We start from the raw sequence: 15,492 nt of genomic DNA on the forward strand, positions 1-15,492 counted from the left end.
GACGTATATAATGTTGAAACTTATACAGTAACATATATTCACATAGCTGAGCTCCACCCAAACCAGCTCATTCAGCTTCTTTTATGTGCACAATAACAAACTGACGTTCAACACACACATACTGAACCAGCATGATGAAGAGGCTCTGACCTCCTTCTGCTGTATGATTACATGCATACATAATGTAAAATACAGTTTCTGTGACATTTTATTTCTGCACCTTCAGAAGCTGAATTATTTCCGCCCGACCGGTTGGTCATGTATGAGCATTAATTTAATGTGATATTTCAGTCATGTATGGGCATTAATTTATATATTGATATTTCAGAGCTGATGATGATAGAGAAACCATGTGATGATATTTTTTCTTCACATATTACAACATGGCATTAAATGAGATGGATACACATGTGGCTCATTTGTGATAAATACTCATTAGGAAACTGCTGTGGGTTTATTATAATATATTATATGATAATCAGTCTGAGCAGTGATGGAAAGAAGACTTGAAGAGCTCCTAATCAGCATAAACTTGATGAAGATATTTTACTTTCTGATTATGAGTCGTCAATCTGAACCAAAGACAAGAAAAAAGATTAAAAGATGTTTTTTTTAGATGTTGCTGTCAGAAATTTGCATAACTGGAAACATTTGGCTTTCAACCCCATATTAACCTTTTGACAAGGATTAGATTAGATAAATCTCCCTTCTTATTTGATTATTTTAAGTCCACCTTTTTATACCAGTTCTAAAATCTAATGAGCATCACTGAGCCAAGTATTTTTATATAACACAATTATATACAAGGATTAGATTAGATAAATCTCCCTTCTTATTTGATTATTTTAAGTCCACCTTTTTATATCAGTTCTAAAATCTAATGAGCATCACCGAGCCAAGTATTTTTATATAACACACTTATATGCAACGAAAGTAGAACAAAATGCTGCTCAACATCAGACAGAACCAACACAAATAAGATGGACTTGAAAACTATGAAGTGATTTTAAATAAATGAACCTGGAAAACAATTGAACGTCTTTGCAAATCAGGGAAATATCAAGCAAAACAACACTCGAAGATGTACATCTGATTCATGAGCAGGAATTAATATTACAATTAATGCTGACAGTATAATTAAGATTGAACCTAATCACAAGCCGATGCGGAAGTGTCTTAAGCTGCAATACCACAGAGTGCCACTAGAGGTTGGCTCCAAAAAGCCTCCAGCTCCATAGACTCCCATTCAACTTCTCTCATCAAATACAAAGTCAACAAAATGTCTCCACCAGTTATCTCGGTGTCGTTAGCTAATGTCACTCCTTCTTATGAGTTAGGGGGTGTGTCTGTTTGATTGACAGGCCTGTGTTGCAGTCAGGTCACAGCGATCGGTGGGCGGGACGTAGTATCATCAAGTTTCCAATCAGATCAGTCAGATCCACCACAGGCTCCTCCCCCAGCTTGTCCAAATATGGTCACTTCCTGCTCCAAACACTCCAAACCAGCAAGAGGGTGACGGACAGAATCTGAACTGGTCCAGTTGAGAATTGCTGACTTGGACACATCCTGTGGTCATTCAGCATTGTTATTGTCACCTGGCTGAACACGAGAATCAACTTTGCTTCATAAATACCCATTCTGATCAATTATAATGGTTTGATATTCATGATAAATTCTTCGCGAGTCACTTTATTAAAATCTGACACAGGAGGAAACTTTTGAGTTGCAAAAATTTGTATACGATGCTATAAAAGAACTTATTTTTCTAACATGCACTGATTATACTACATTTGAACCATATCATCAGCCTGAATTGGACTCTAGTGAGTACTCTGAGGTCCACAGTCCGGTCTTGTTGGGTATTTCCTGACATTGAGCAGCTCCTGTTATCGCTGATGTGGGCCAGACTGGGCAGGGTATGTGCTCTGAGTGGTGTCAAGATAAAGTGGATTACTGTGCAGCCCTGGTGATGAAAAGCAGCCCGCTGTTTACCCGCCGCAGCAGATAAGGCCCTCCTTTTTCCCCCAGAGGGAAGTGAGCTCAGTCCCACAGGGACGGAGTCACACACAGCGCCAGGGGCGAAGGGGGGGGGGGGGGGGGGCCGGGGCCGCTCTCCAACAGGACAACCTCCATGCAGAAGAGGAGTTTACCAGAAGGAAGGAGCAAAGGTCCGACCCAGTGAGCCGGGACTTCCCTCAGGCGTCAGGATGACTTGCCGTTAGCGAGCTGACGGGGCATCTTGTGACTTTATCTGGCCGACAGAAGAGGAAGAAAGTTGTGAGGGACGGTCACCGAGCCAGAGGACACGTCGGTGTTCCTCTTTACTTCACAGCAGCAGCGACATTCATGAAGAAGACAAGAAGACTTCTGTAAATAAACAGGACACACAGCCTGCAGCTGTCTGCAGTCGTTACAGAGAGGCGGTATGGACGTGGGCTTCTCCTCCCTGCGCTCCGAGGCGGTGGGAGCCATGAGGACGGTGCTGGTGTCTGCTGAGAACCTGCAGCTCACCCTGAAGCCTGAGCTCAGTCTGGAAGAACAGGCCCTCACACGCAGCTGCACCACCAGCCCCAAGGACACGCACACACATGGGTACTGTAGAAAGATCACCAACACTCATCTAACTTCAGACTGGGAATGTTTTACTGTAGAAAGATCACCAACACTCGTCTAACTTCAGACTGGGAATGTTTTACTGTAGAAAGATCACCAACACTCATCTAACTTCAGAGTGGGAATGTTTTATGGGACAAAGGCTGCTCTTCAGATGCGTAATGTTGGTCAATTAAATACTTTTCCAGTGGGATTCAATAGAAAACTCTAAAACGTAATCATAGTGGATATAGGAAACTTTAAAATGATGTTTTGAAGTATGTTTTCTTTAACAACTTAATATGCTGCATCTTATTTAACTCGGGAGGAGAAGACAAACTTTAAAACTGCAGTTTTTTTTCATAGGATGAAGATTATTTTATCACAATATATATAGAAGAATCTCGTAAAAACACGGTACATTTCGGTGCTTACGTACAATATAGTATAAAAAGAGGTCCTCTTGTTTTGGTACAAACTTTCGAAACCGGGCTACATACATAAAAACACATACATAAATACACAACTTTTGCCAGACCCCTGTCTGAGTTGCGTGTGCTAACTGGAGGCCGTACGGCCTGGAGGCTTGCATCTGTTGATAGTACTGATGGGACACGATTTTCAAATGTTCAAATAGTCGTTAATATTGATTCGCTTACTATTACTCTTCTATATTTCCCGTTTTAGGTGGCAGAAGGTGGCAGTAATTCACCTAAAAGCTGTTTTACCGGCTTCCATTAAACAACATGAGGAGAACACATTAAGACTTCAGAGCTCTGCAGGCAAAATTCAGAGTGAATTTCAAATAGTAATTTTGCTTTAAATGCCGATCCCTAATTGATAGTATATTAGGCGTTTAGGGGACATCAGTAAATTGTACCGCCTAGTGTTAGCTTGCATTTGATGTATTCAGGGAACATCTGTAAATTGTAGCCGCAGTGGGGCTTTTACGCTCTCCCTCTAAACTGCATCAAAACCAAACATTTCTATGGGAATATTATTTTTAGTTGAATTTATAATGATGACGCTTTTCTCTGAATTAAACTCCCCAGCAGTTTATACAAACAGCGGAAACGAGCAGTCGAGACATCCGTTAAATGGCAAACATTTTGTGATTTTTGGCTTCTTGAAAAGAAGTTATATAACTTTTTACATATTACTTTTTGTTTTAATAACGTTAATAGGTTTTGAGGTTTGTTGTTAGTTGGACTAAACAAGCGTTGTGAAGGTTTCACTTCACTTCTGTCAGCATTTTATGATTCTCTTTCAAACCATATAATCGACAATCATTGAATTAATTAAGAAATTAATTCATGGTAATGAATCCAGATGTCGTTGACTTATTTCAATAAATTTGTCCACTGAATTCCCTCTAAAGGAAGACCTCTACGTTGATTTATTATCAGTGTTACAGCCTCGGTACGGAACAAACCAGCTGCTGTGTAGGTTTACAACCACATTATCTTGTATGTTAGCATTAGCTGAAGAATGAGCATCAGCACTCACATGACGGATTGCTGAGCAGTTCTAGCAGAGACTATTGTGATGCTGCTGCTGTGTTGTTAAAGAGGACAAAGTTGCTGCTGTGTTGTTAAGGAGGACAACGTTGCTGCTGTGTTGTTAAGGAGGACAAAGTTGCTGCTGTTGTTAAGGAGGACAACGTTGCTGCTGTGTTGTTAAGGAGGACAAAGTTGCTGCTGTTGTTAAGGAGGACAAAGTTGCTGGTGTGTTGTTAAGGAGGACAAAGTTGCTGCTGTTGTTAAGGAGGACAAAGTTGCTGCTGTTGTTAAGGAGGAAAAAGTTGCTGCTGTGTTGTTAAGGAGGACAACGTTGCTGCTGTGTTGTTAAGGAGGACAACGTTGCTGCTGTTGTTAAGGAGGAACAAGTTGCTGGTGTGTTGTTAAGGAGGAAAAAGTTGCTGCTGTGTTGTTAAGGAGGACAACGTTGCTGCTGTGTTGTTAAGGAGGACAACGTTGCTGCTGTTGCGTTGGCTGTGTGCAGCATCAACTGAAACTTGTATCAACCTGTTTGACCTGTAATCTGTGTAGCTGGCACAGATGTCGTTGTCATGGAGATTTCCCACTACATTTGGTCCAGCTGTAACTTCTCCAACTGATTAGTTAAGTCACCTCCACACTGGTCCCTGTACCTCCTGACCTTGGCCGGGGTCACCAGGTCTGCTGTGTGAGTATACGGCTCTGGATTATTTCCACTCATTGTGTAATGAGCGTAGACTGTAAACTGATTTAGAGACTTTTGGAACAGACTTTACCCGATTGGCACTGACCAACATAGGACGTGTGTTTGGTGCTGAAACTCGGCGAGCTGTAAACAACAGAGACTTCCCTCAACGTGAGCAGTGAAATATAATGTCAGTAAATGACCTCTGCAGATTCCTTACTCCTTAATATTTTCTCACTTCTTTTCGATCTACCGTCGAACTACATTTTTGCTGCGTTCAAATGGACCTCGTGAGCTCGTGGTTACAACACGGGAAGTCGTGTGCACCGTCAACATTGGCAACGGTAACGTGGATGAAGTCTAGAAGCCCCGGAGGCTAACGGTCTATCAAGCTAATAGGAAATGCAAAAACACAGAAAAGATGACCTTAATGTGAACAGGGTTTCCAGACTGGAGCTGAGAGGAGCAGGTGGGCGGAGCCAAGTGAGCCCTGATCACAATCAGACTGTTTCCTTTGTGCAGGAATGAAGACCTGAAAGTGATGCTGGAGAGCAACAAGGAGTCGCTCAAACTGGACGCCATGAAGAGGGTCGTTGGGGTGAGAGCCTCATTGAGATCCACTGAAGGTTTCTGTGATTAATATTGGCGACTAAATTGTTTCATTAAGTGATGTTTTCTTTTTTTTTTTCTTTTTCAGCTGATTGCCAAAGGGAAAAATGCGTCCGAGTTGTTTCCTGCTGTTGTGAAGAACGTAGCGAATAAGAACATCGAGGTATGGCAGCATTGAGAAATCGCAGAAACATATCATCCTTAGTGTTCGTATCATCTTTACTGCAGCTGCATGTTGTGATTCATTTCGTTCTTGTGCCACATACCAACCACAACTTCCTGGTTCAGATCATGTGGTTTGGCTTTATTTAAAAGCTTTTAATTTACTTTGTTTTTTAATGTTTGTTTCCATCCAAAGTAAACTCGACAAACAGGAAATGGTCACAGCAGTGTAATGAAAGGTCCAAACTGTCTTCACAGGCAATACAGACGAACAGATACCCATAATGCACCACTGCAGAACCATGGGACTTCCATTTTGGTTCAGATTCCCTTACAACAAATTTAAAACAAATTTAGAATTTGATTACAAGAAATGAAACAATCAAATGAAACATAAAAACATTTTATTAAAGCACCATAGGAGAAGTACAGTCATCAGGGTTTTTCTGTAACCTGAGCGGTTTTAATCTGTTTGCTGTTTTCTATCAGAATATTATACTTAAATTAAACTTAAATTACCAAAATCCGTTTTACATCAGTCCTTTCTGTAAACGGCATATGTAGTTGAAATGATTCATTCTTACTTTGGATCAGAATATTTCCTTACTTCTATTATTAGAATCTCATTTTAATTGATGCTGTCTCATCAGTCAACAGCAGCGCAGCTCGCTTCATTTCTGTGAATGTAAACTGGTGCAGCAGCAGCATGAACTGTAGGATCCTGTGAGCCTTCGTCAGCGCTCCTCTACATCCTGTAACGTGTGAGCCATGATGGACTCGAACACCAAGCAGCTCCAGAGAGACTCTCCTGGACACAAAGTGTGAATATTGATCAGCAGCAGAATCATCAGGCAGAGGAGGGGCAGCCTGTGAGCGGGGGGCCTGAGGCCGGCGCTGTGTGCAGGGCACGCAGCCGCAGCAGCTGGGGGGGGGGGGGGGGGGCAGCTGGGTGGAGGTAATTGGGAGGAGAGAGCCCTCAGTCACATCTCTCTCTCTCTCTCTCTCTCTCTCTCTCTCTCTCTCTCTCTCACACTCACACACACACACACACACACACACACACACACACACACACACACACACACACACACACACACACAGCTGCTCAGGTAGTCAACGGTTTCTCTCACCTGCAGTACATCCTGATAAACACAGCTTCTTCTTCTTCTTCTCCTCCTTCTCCTCCTTCTTCTTCTCCTCCTTCTCCTCCTCCTTGTCCTTCTCCTTCTCCTCCTCCTTGTCCTTCTCCTTCTCCTTCTTCTTAACTCACATGAGACTGTGTGTGTTCGCATGTTTCAGCTGCTTCGTATATGACATTCAATGAATGAGAGATGAAGACAACATAGAGTCCCTCTGACGCTGGGTTAGTCTCCCTCGCCCTGCGTTGCCGTGAAGTTGTTGGTGGTCATAGAAACCATTTCCAGGAGGGCAGATGGGTTGTGTCTCCGTCTTATAGTGAGTAATGCCATTAATTCCAGCTGTAATGAGCAGGACGATGATTGAGAGCTGTGGCGCTGCTGCATTAGGAAGCATGGCGCTGACTCATGCTCTCTGTGATTGGACCTAACATGTGACCTCACTGCTGACCTCCAGCTTCAACCAGGTCATAAAGGAACTTATAAACGGTCATCATTTCTCATGACCTCTTTTCTGCTGGTTTCGTTATCTATTAATCCGTTTCTTCTTCGGTCTTTCTGAGCTGCAGAGGAGCGACCTTTGACCTCCAGTTAAAGCTGTCAAAGCAGGACAAATATTAACTCGGGTCTTCCTGTGAGGTGGGAGGTGTGGGGGGGAGGGCGATCATTCAACGGCATATCTGACAGGAACACGAATATAATGCACAACCTCCCTCTCTGCCTGAAACAACAGTCTGCAGCTGGCGAAGTAACGGCAGGAAAACTTTCAAACTTCTCTCCGGCCCCTTGAAATAATAATAAACTCTGATGTCCCTGCGGAAGAAAAAAAAAAAAAAAGAGCCTCTATTGTTCTTTTACAGTCTTTTTATTTCATGTAAAAAAAAAAAAACTCCAGCATGTTTTCTGGATGGTTTCCACTCGTGCTGCTCACACTTCCTGTTTCACATTTTTTCCGTTTGTTTGTATATTGTTGTCCGCAGCTGAAGAAGCTGGTGTATGTGTACCTGGTGAGGTACGCAGAGGAGCAGCAGGACCTGGCTCTGCTCTCCATCAGCACCTTCCAGCGGGCCCTGAAGGTAAATCTGCACCTCCTGCATGGGTTTATCTTCACTGACGTGGTGAAGTTAAAGTGTTTCAGGACAGAAAGAGAAATTTTAGCGGATGCTGTGCATCATTTTCCGTGTGTTTTAGTGTTGTTGTTTTTTCTGATGTTTTAAAACACTGTAATCATTATTATTTATTTATCTGCGTCTCAGGACCCAAACCAGTTCATCCGGGCCAGTGCTCTGAGGGTTCTGTCCAGTATCCGTGTCCCCATCATCGTCCCCATCATGATGTTGGCCATCAAGGAGGCTGCAGCCGACCTGTCCCCGTACGTCAGGAAGACGTCTGCCCACGCCATCCAGAAGCTCTACAGGTACACGGGAATGAACTCTCTCAGTCTTCTTACCGCCTCCTTCCTGATCGGTTCATGCTGAAAAGGTTGGGTCGTGTCCATATAAAGATTTTCACCCTGCTGTAATCTTCATCTTTTAAAATGAGTCTTTATGAGAGCGCCGTGGATCAAAGAATGAAATATTAGTATGCTTGATTTCAGGGTTGATACCAGGTGATGCTGCTTAACATGACTGAGGACACTTCTGCACTTTGTTAACTCTGCACCTTTTTATCTAGTTTCACAGTGAAATTTTAACTCCATACAGAGCATTTCATTATTAACTCAATCGAACAAAAAAAAACATGGTGTCCACAGTCGAGGTGTTCTCTATCACACCGTTCGCGATACTATCGCTAAATTTTCATATGATAAATACAATCATTGATATTATCAGTTTTCTGGCATGTAGATGTAATGACATCATATTACTACAGTAGCCTGATTATTGTGTGTTACATGTGTAACCCACAGTGTTAGTTTTACTGATGCTGAAAGGAAAACGGTTTGTTTATTTTAACACGTATTAAAACTATAACACTAATATTGGTGAAATTGTAGCTTCTTAAAATCAATAATAAAATATTTTTCAAGTCATTCTGTTTACAGTCAGATATAAAGAGAAAAAGCAGGAGAACTACACGACATATAAAAACTATAATCGAATAATCGGTTGTTAAAATTAATAATGAAATATTGTTCAGTATTTAGTACCATAAAGAATATCGTAAATGCAGAAACACCCAGAAACATGATGTTATTAATGTTATTATTTTAAGTTAGACTGCAGCTAATGATTATTTTATTATCAATTACGATTTCTTGAGTTAAATGTTTTGATTAGAAAATGTCTGAAAGCAGTGAAAGCTGCACAGTTTCTTTAAAGGGATATAAAATCGATTTGTTTACCACAAAGCATTAAGTCTGTAATCAGATTTAATGAATAAAAGCAGGAGAACTATTAACTTTTTCAGATGTTTGAGCCGATGGTCCGACAACAACTAGAACATTTAATCGTTTCTAAAAACAGTTTCTGATTAATTTTCTGATCAATTAGCTGACTAATGGTTTATTTTTTGGTCCCCTGCATGTATGATCCTGTCTACTGACACATGCACAAAACGTGATGTTTTACATGCGTGAACACAGTTTATACTGTTTATCACTTGTTATAAAGGAGAGCAGTGAGCGACGGTTCAGGGGGACGTTTGTGTGTCAGACAGAAATAAGACGTGCTGATGGACAGTTGATCTGCGTCTCTACGAGGACGCAGACATCTTCGTAATCTGCTCACACACATGGGAGACATGATTAGATTTGTTCATCCCCACGTGAATAATTGTCCTTCAGCGGTGGACAGTTTGTCTCACAGCTGCGTGTGTTGTGTCCTCAGCCTGGACCCGGACCAGAAGGAGCAGCTGATCGAAGTCATCGAGAAGCTGCTGAAAGATAAGAGCACAGTGAGTCAGAGAACACGCACACACACACACACACACACACACACACACACACACACACACACACACACAGACCAGCGGGGGGCGCTGCAGCCCAGCGGTTCTCCTCCCCGCTCGCCATCCCTCAGCTCATTCAGCGATGCCACGGTTTGTTAACACCCACTTAAACCCTCCCGTCTTCAGATGCTCCGTGTTAACAGTCCATTTGGAGGGAATTTTCCCTCTCATGCTGATGTCAGCTTAATTTTCTCACAGGCCAGATTCTTCCGCTTTTTTCCTCAACGGACCGTAAATGAGTTGGACTCTGAGGTTCTGTGTTCAGGCCCGGCAGCGTGCAGTCGCCCATTAGGAGTCAGCAGGCAGCGTGTTGGTGTGAGGAGGTCACGGTGAACACTGAAGGTGTTTGAATGTTTCACACATGTAGACTGTGTTGTAATTATGTATTCATAGAATATACCTGCCATTATACAAACAAAACAAAGGGGCCCAGACCGAGGGGGTGGGGGGTGGAGAGAGAGCCCAGCACCAGATGCGTAGCATATTTAGCGGTGGACGCTAACGAAGACAGATGACTTGTCCCTGCTGGAGCCCTCGGTGTGAGGCCTGGGACGGAGGGAGAGGGCAGCAGCATCACACCTCCAACCCCCCCCCCCTCCCACACACACACACACACACACACACACACACAAACAAACATCAGTCTCTGATGAATGGAGGAAACGGTCAACATGGTGGAGGCTTGATCAGGAGACAACAGTGCATTTGTACAACTCTGGGAGGATGCAGTGGCGTATTTAGAGGTCCAGGCATGGGAGGGGTGACGTGGGAAACTGCAAACAAGCAGGTGGATGGTGGTGAACTGGCGTTACTATGGTGATGATAGGAGAAGGAAACATTTGGTTATTGGTCAGTCTGACATTCACCTTCACAGGTGAGGCCGTTTAAACGTCTGTGACACATGAGGGTGGGTGGGTGGGGGTGTATAGAGTATATGGGACGGTCTGGGGAGTGTGTGTGTGTGTGTGGTGGTGGTGGTGGGGGGGGGGGGGGCTGGTGGGGTAGAGAGTAAATGGTTAATGGGACGTCCCGGTGACAGAGACAACATGTGAGTTTGTTGCAGCCGTTTTACTGTGATGGATCTATTATCCAGCCATTACAAGATAAATGATCGATCTCTCCCCTCCCACCCTCCCCCCCACCTCCTCCTGCACCTTCTGCAAAATTGAAATGAGAACAGAAAGGGGGGGAGGGGGTGCTATGATTAGGGGCTAGGTGAGACGCCCATTAATTTAAGAGGGAGAGGAGGGAGAGGAGGGAGGGAGAGGAGGGAGAGGAGGGAGGGGAGGGAGGATGGGCCGACCCCACACTGGGCCATCCATCACAGAGCGGCTCGTCGTCCCTGACGTGATGACCCAGCACTCTCTGCCTCCCTAATTAGAATTCATAGCAAAATAGATGCAAGGAAACGCTTTGGGCCCTTCATAATTTTATAGGAAATTTATTGTTATTAGAAGAACCATTTGCTTAGTGTGATTTTTCCATTACCGGCTTGTCACGGCGGCGAGATAATGTGGAGGAGGGGGAGGGGCCTGAACCCCACAGATTGGGGTGTCAGTTTTGTTGATGGTGCATGTAGTTTACCTTGGAGCTGTGTCTAATGGGGGAAGTTGGTGGAGAATGCACAAAGCCTTGCAGCAGCATCACATGATCAGAGGCAGCTCGTAGTATCAGTCAGGAGAGGTCAGGTGACACATGAGTACACACAGCACATGCTCAGTGTGGACTCTGACTGATGCTGAGAGCTGCTCTGTCTACAGTATAATATGGTTGGTAGTGGTACCAACTGAAATATGCTGTGAAGATAGTCTTTTCACTGTTTTATTTATATTTCCTGTCAAAATAATGTTAATATTATTCATTGGAACAACTTTCCATGTATTTTATTCCATCTACATTTTCAGTTTACACTCTCTGTAGAGGATTAACAGTGATATTGTCGGATAGAGATTCTCATATTGACCCAGATTCTCACCCTGAAACCTGAGCACGAGCTGGGGGGGAGTCAGAGGTGTAACCTGACTGATTTGATTGGAAAACTGACGATACTACGCCCCGCCCACCGATAGCTGTAACCTGACTGCACCACAGGCCTGTCAATCAAACACCCCCCCCCCCCCCTCCAAAAAACACATCTTTTTGAATCTTATTTGCTAATTAAGGGCGGCACGGTGGTGCAGTGGTTAGCATTGTCGCCTCACAGCAAAAAGGTTCCGCGTTCGAATCCGGTCCTGGGCCTTTCTGTGCGGAGTTTGCATGTTCTCCCTGTGCTTGCGTGGGTTCTCTCCGGGTTCTCCGGCTTCCTCCCATCATCCAAGAACATGCACCTCAGGTCAGGTTACCTGGCGCCGCGCTAGTGGCAGCCTGCTGCAGCAGCTCCCCCCTGAGAGCCCCCCTGCTGTAGCGAAGAAATTTCCCCTCGGGGATTAATAAAGTGAAATAAAAAAAAAAATAATAATAATAAAAAAAAAAAAAATTAATGACAGATTATTTTCAGATGGACCGCCAGAAAACAAATAAGAAGGAGTGACTTTAGCTAACAACACCGAGATAACTGGTGGAGACATTTTATTGACTTTGTATTTGATGAGAGAAGTTGAAAAGGAGTCTATGGAGCCGGGAGATTTTTGGAGCCAACCTCTAGTGGCACTCGGTGGTATTGCAGCTTAAGGCTCTTCTGCATCAGCCTCATTTTTCAGACCTGAAGCCATGAACACTTTTATATACAGTCTGTGAGTCCAACAGAAAACTGTTCAGTATTTTAATTATAAAGATTCTTGTTAGTTTTAATAAATGTTTTCAGCTCATTACTGGTTCCTCTGAAGTTCTTCACTCCTACTGATGTGTGCACAGCGAATTTCTGATCTCAAATCAGGTGATCTAAACTGTGAAAACTGAAATGTAAATAGTTTTTATTCCTAGCTGTAAATATGTCTTAACTGTCAGGAGATAAATAAGTTTGGTAACCATCCTCACTGTGTAATCACCACATCTACATCTCTCTGCTGGAATATAAACATGAAATCTCTGCATGTCTATAACTTCATACATCACTGTAATTCTATAAAATGTGGTTGTTTGATCCCGCAGTGATTCATCCATCAGGATTAGTGTGTGAATGTCAGAGAAGCTCATCATCACACAGATTTAAGGGACAGAGTCTGCAGCCTACACACACACACACACACACACACACACACACACACACACACACACACACACACACACACACACACACACACAATCAATGCAAGCTCATGGCGGGGCTGATGGGTAACTGCAGCGGGTTCCCGGGGGACCGCTGAGGGCCACCAGGCTGTAATTGGGAGGACCAGATTCTGCTGCCTTCCTCTTCTTCTTCTTCTTCCCCTACCGCCTGCCTGGGATAATGCTGTTTGCATATTAATACACTGCCGTGTCACTCACTCTTTCTCTCAGTCAGTCAGTGAGGGTGGTGGGGGGGAGGGCACAAATCCAACAGCCAAATGGGATTTTTCCTTCGACCAATAAAACCTGGTTGATTATCAGCTGCTGCCGTCATGAACGTTTATTCTCCTCCTGATGGATTTTATTTCTCACACACGGTTGTCGAAAACTTATGATTGTAATTATTAATTAAACACAGAGAGGCTGAAATGAGTGTGTTTTAATGAAAGCATTGTGTTTTTTGTTTAAAGTGCAATAATAACCTGTTGACCAGTGTTTTATTTCTGTATATTACTGCTTCTTTAAAGGATGACGTATTAGTTTAATTGTAAACCCTCCATTAACTCGTATGCTAATCTGGTAGAGAAGTGAATAAAAATACGCTCTTCCTCATGAGTTGGTCTCTGAGTTATAACGTGTGTATAATCCCCGGGTTCTGTCGTGCAGCTGGTGGCGGGCAGTGTGGTGATGGCCTTCGAGGAGGTGTGTCCGGACCGCATCGATCTGATCCACAAGAACTACAGGAAGCTGTGCAACCTGCTGGTGGATGTGGAGGAGTGGGGTCAGGTGGTCATCATCTCCATGCTGACGCGCTACGCCAGGACGCAATTCACCAGCCCCTGGAAGGAGGTGAGGCAGACGGGTTCAGAATAATAACGATTCCACTGACAAACATGCTATCATAACTTTTTTAAAGCCTCTTGGTGTTAAACAGGTTGTCAAGACATCTCCTGCTGATGCTACAGCTTAAAACATCAAACATTAAATTTCATTTAGCTGACGCTTTTATCCAAAGCGACTTACCGATGGTACACCATTGGGAGCAATTTAGGGTTCAGTGTCTTGCTCAAGGACACTTGGGCATGTGGACAGGAGGAGCTGGGGATCGAATCACCAACCTGCCGATTAGTGTGCAACCCACTCTACCGACTAAGCCATAGTCTCCCAGCCCAAGGCTCTACATCCTGGAATATCTCCGTGCTTCAGTGTGATGTTGTGTGTTTGTGTTTCAGGGCGTCGTGTTCGACGAGAACGACGAGAAAACGTTCTACGACTCAGAATGTGAGGAGAAACGAGATCAGAAGGAAACGAAGCCCTACATCATGGATCCAGATCACAGACTGCTGCTGAGGAACACCAAACCTCTGCTGCAGAGCAGAAACACAGCCGTGAGTTAATACACACCTACACACACATATATACAGCTATACATGCACACATATATATGTATATATATACACGCCTATACACACACACATATACGTTAATACACACCTACACACAAAATATATACACCTATACACACACACATATATATATGCATATACACACCTAAAGACACCTACACACACATTATTTTGTAACAATTATACCAATATATAAAGATCATAAAAACAGTTGGTAGAATAAAATTGTATTTGCTTGAACCATGTACATATACGCATCTGTCTGAATGTGAGAAGGAAGAGTTACAGAAAGTGAAGTTCCCGTCAGGAGACAGAGTCCTCCTCATTTTAGAGTGGAATTAACACACATCTCTAACAAAGCTGTTTGAAATTCATTTTTTAAGTGTGGGGGAAGCATAATGTGTTTGTGTGTAAATGTGTGCGCTTCTTTTTAAAGATGCTGTAAAGTAGAAATGAAAATGAGTTTTAAGTTCATCACACCACAGAAGTATGGGTTGTTAACTACCCATCCAAATTTGAAATAAAAAAATTAAAAAAAACCTGAGCTGAAGACGGATGAGAAACTGTTTAACGGTCTGGCTCCACATTTCAGTGCGAGGTATTCAAACTTTGCACATGCTTTCAGCAACTAATTTCACACATATATCTGTACTGAGAAGCAAATCTTGGAATTTGCTTTACAGCATCTTTAACCTGTTGACACACATAAACATTGATGGAGGTGTTTGACTGCAGCCTCTGTCTCAGCTGATGCTGCCGTTTCCCTGTATGGACGTGCACACACTCCCCAACGTGCACACACTCCCCTCCGACGTGCGCACACACCCCCGACGTGCAGATACACTTTCTTGCATAAATGCAGCGTGCACACTGTGACACACACACACACACACACACACACACACACACACACACACACACACACACACAGGAACACCTGCTACACACACACACACACACACACACACACACACACACACACACACACACACACACTCTCCAACAATGAGGAGAGAAGTGATAAAAACCCGGTGAGAGCAGACCTCCATCATCCTGCAGCCTCAAGGTCTCCGTCTGAGGAGCAGCGGGAGGACAGATGCTCCCAAATGAAAGTGTTGATTAAAATGTGACACGCTGTGTCTTTTACTGGCGACGACGCGGTGACATCCTCCATCTTCATCGACGGCCGAGCTGCTTTCATTCTGCCTGCGGCGACGGACACACGTCCTCCTGCTATTTAAAGCTCCTCT

At 43.6% G+C, this 15,492-nt stretch overlaps 1 protein-coding gene across 2 annotated transcripts in view; it reads left to right on the forward strand.

Moving 5' to 3' along the window:
- ap3b1a (adaptor related protein complex 3 subunit beta 1a) overlaps positions 1-15,492 on the forward strand; it is a 50,731-nt gene that overhangs the window by 4,610 nt on the left and 30,629 nt on the right. Inside the window, exons 1-8 of one of the 2 annotated variants that reach the window (XM_069164876.1) lie at positions 2,154-2,592; positions 5,296-5,371; positions 5,471-5,545; positions 7,661-7,756; positions 7,937-8,097; positions 9,509-9,575; positions 13,503-13,685; positions 14,069-14,224. In XM_069164876.1, the coding sequence (XP_069020977.1) occupies positions 2,426-2,592; positions 5,296-5,371; positions 5,471-5,545; positions 7,661-7,756; positions 7,937-8,097; positions 9,509-9,575; positions 13,503-13,685; positions 14,069-14,224 (981 nt within the window). In that variant the 5' untranslated portion in view covers positions 2,154-2,425. Of the gene's footprint in view, positions 1-2,153; positions 2,593-5,295; positions 5,372-5,470; positions 5,546-7,660; positions 7,757-7,936; positions 8,098-9,508; positions 9,576-13,502; positions 13,686-14,068; positions 14,225-15,492 lie in introns of those variants that run through there. The other variant, XM_069164883.1, reaches the window with a different exon arrangement.

The sequence above is a fragment of the Embiotoca jacksoni genome, unplaced genomic scaffold (assembly GCF_022577435.1).
Source record: "Embiotoca jacksoni isolate LCO1_2020_lvr unplaced genomic scaffold, fEmbJac1.0.p SCAF_10, whole genome shotgun sequence".
Taxonomy (NCBI): domain Eukaryota; kingdom Metazoa; phylum Chordata; class Actinopteri; family Embiotocidae; genus Embiotoca; species Embiotoca jacksoni.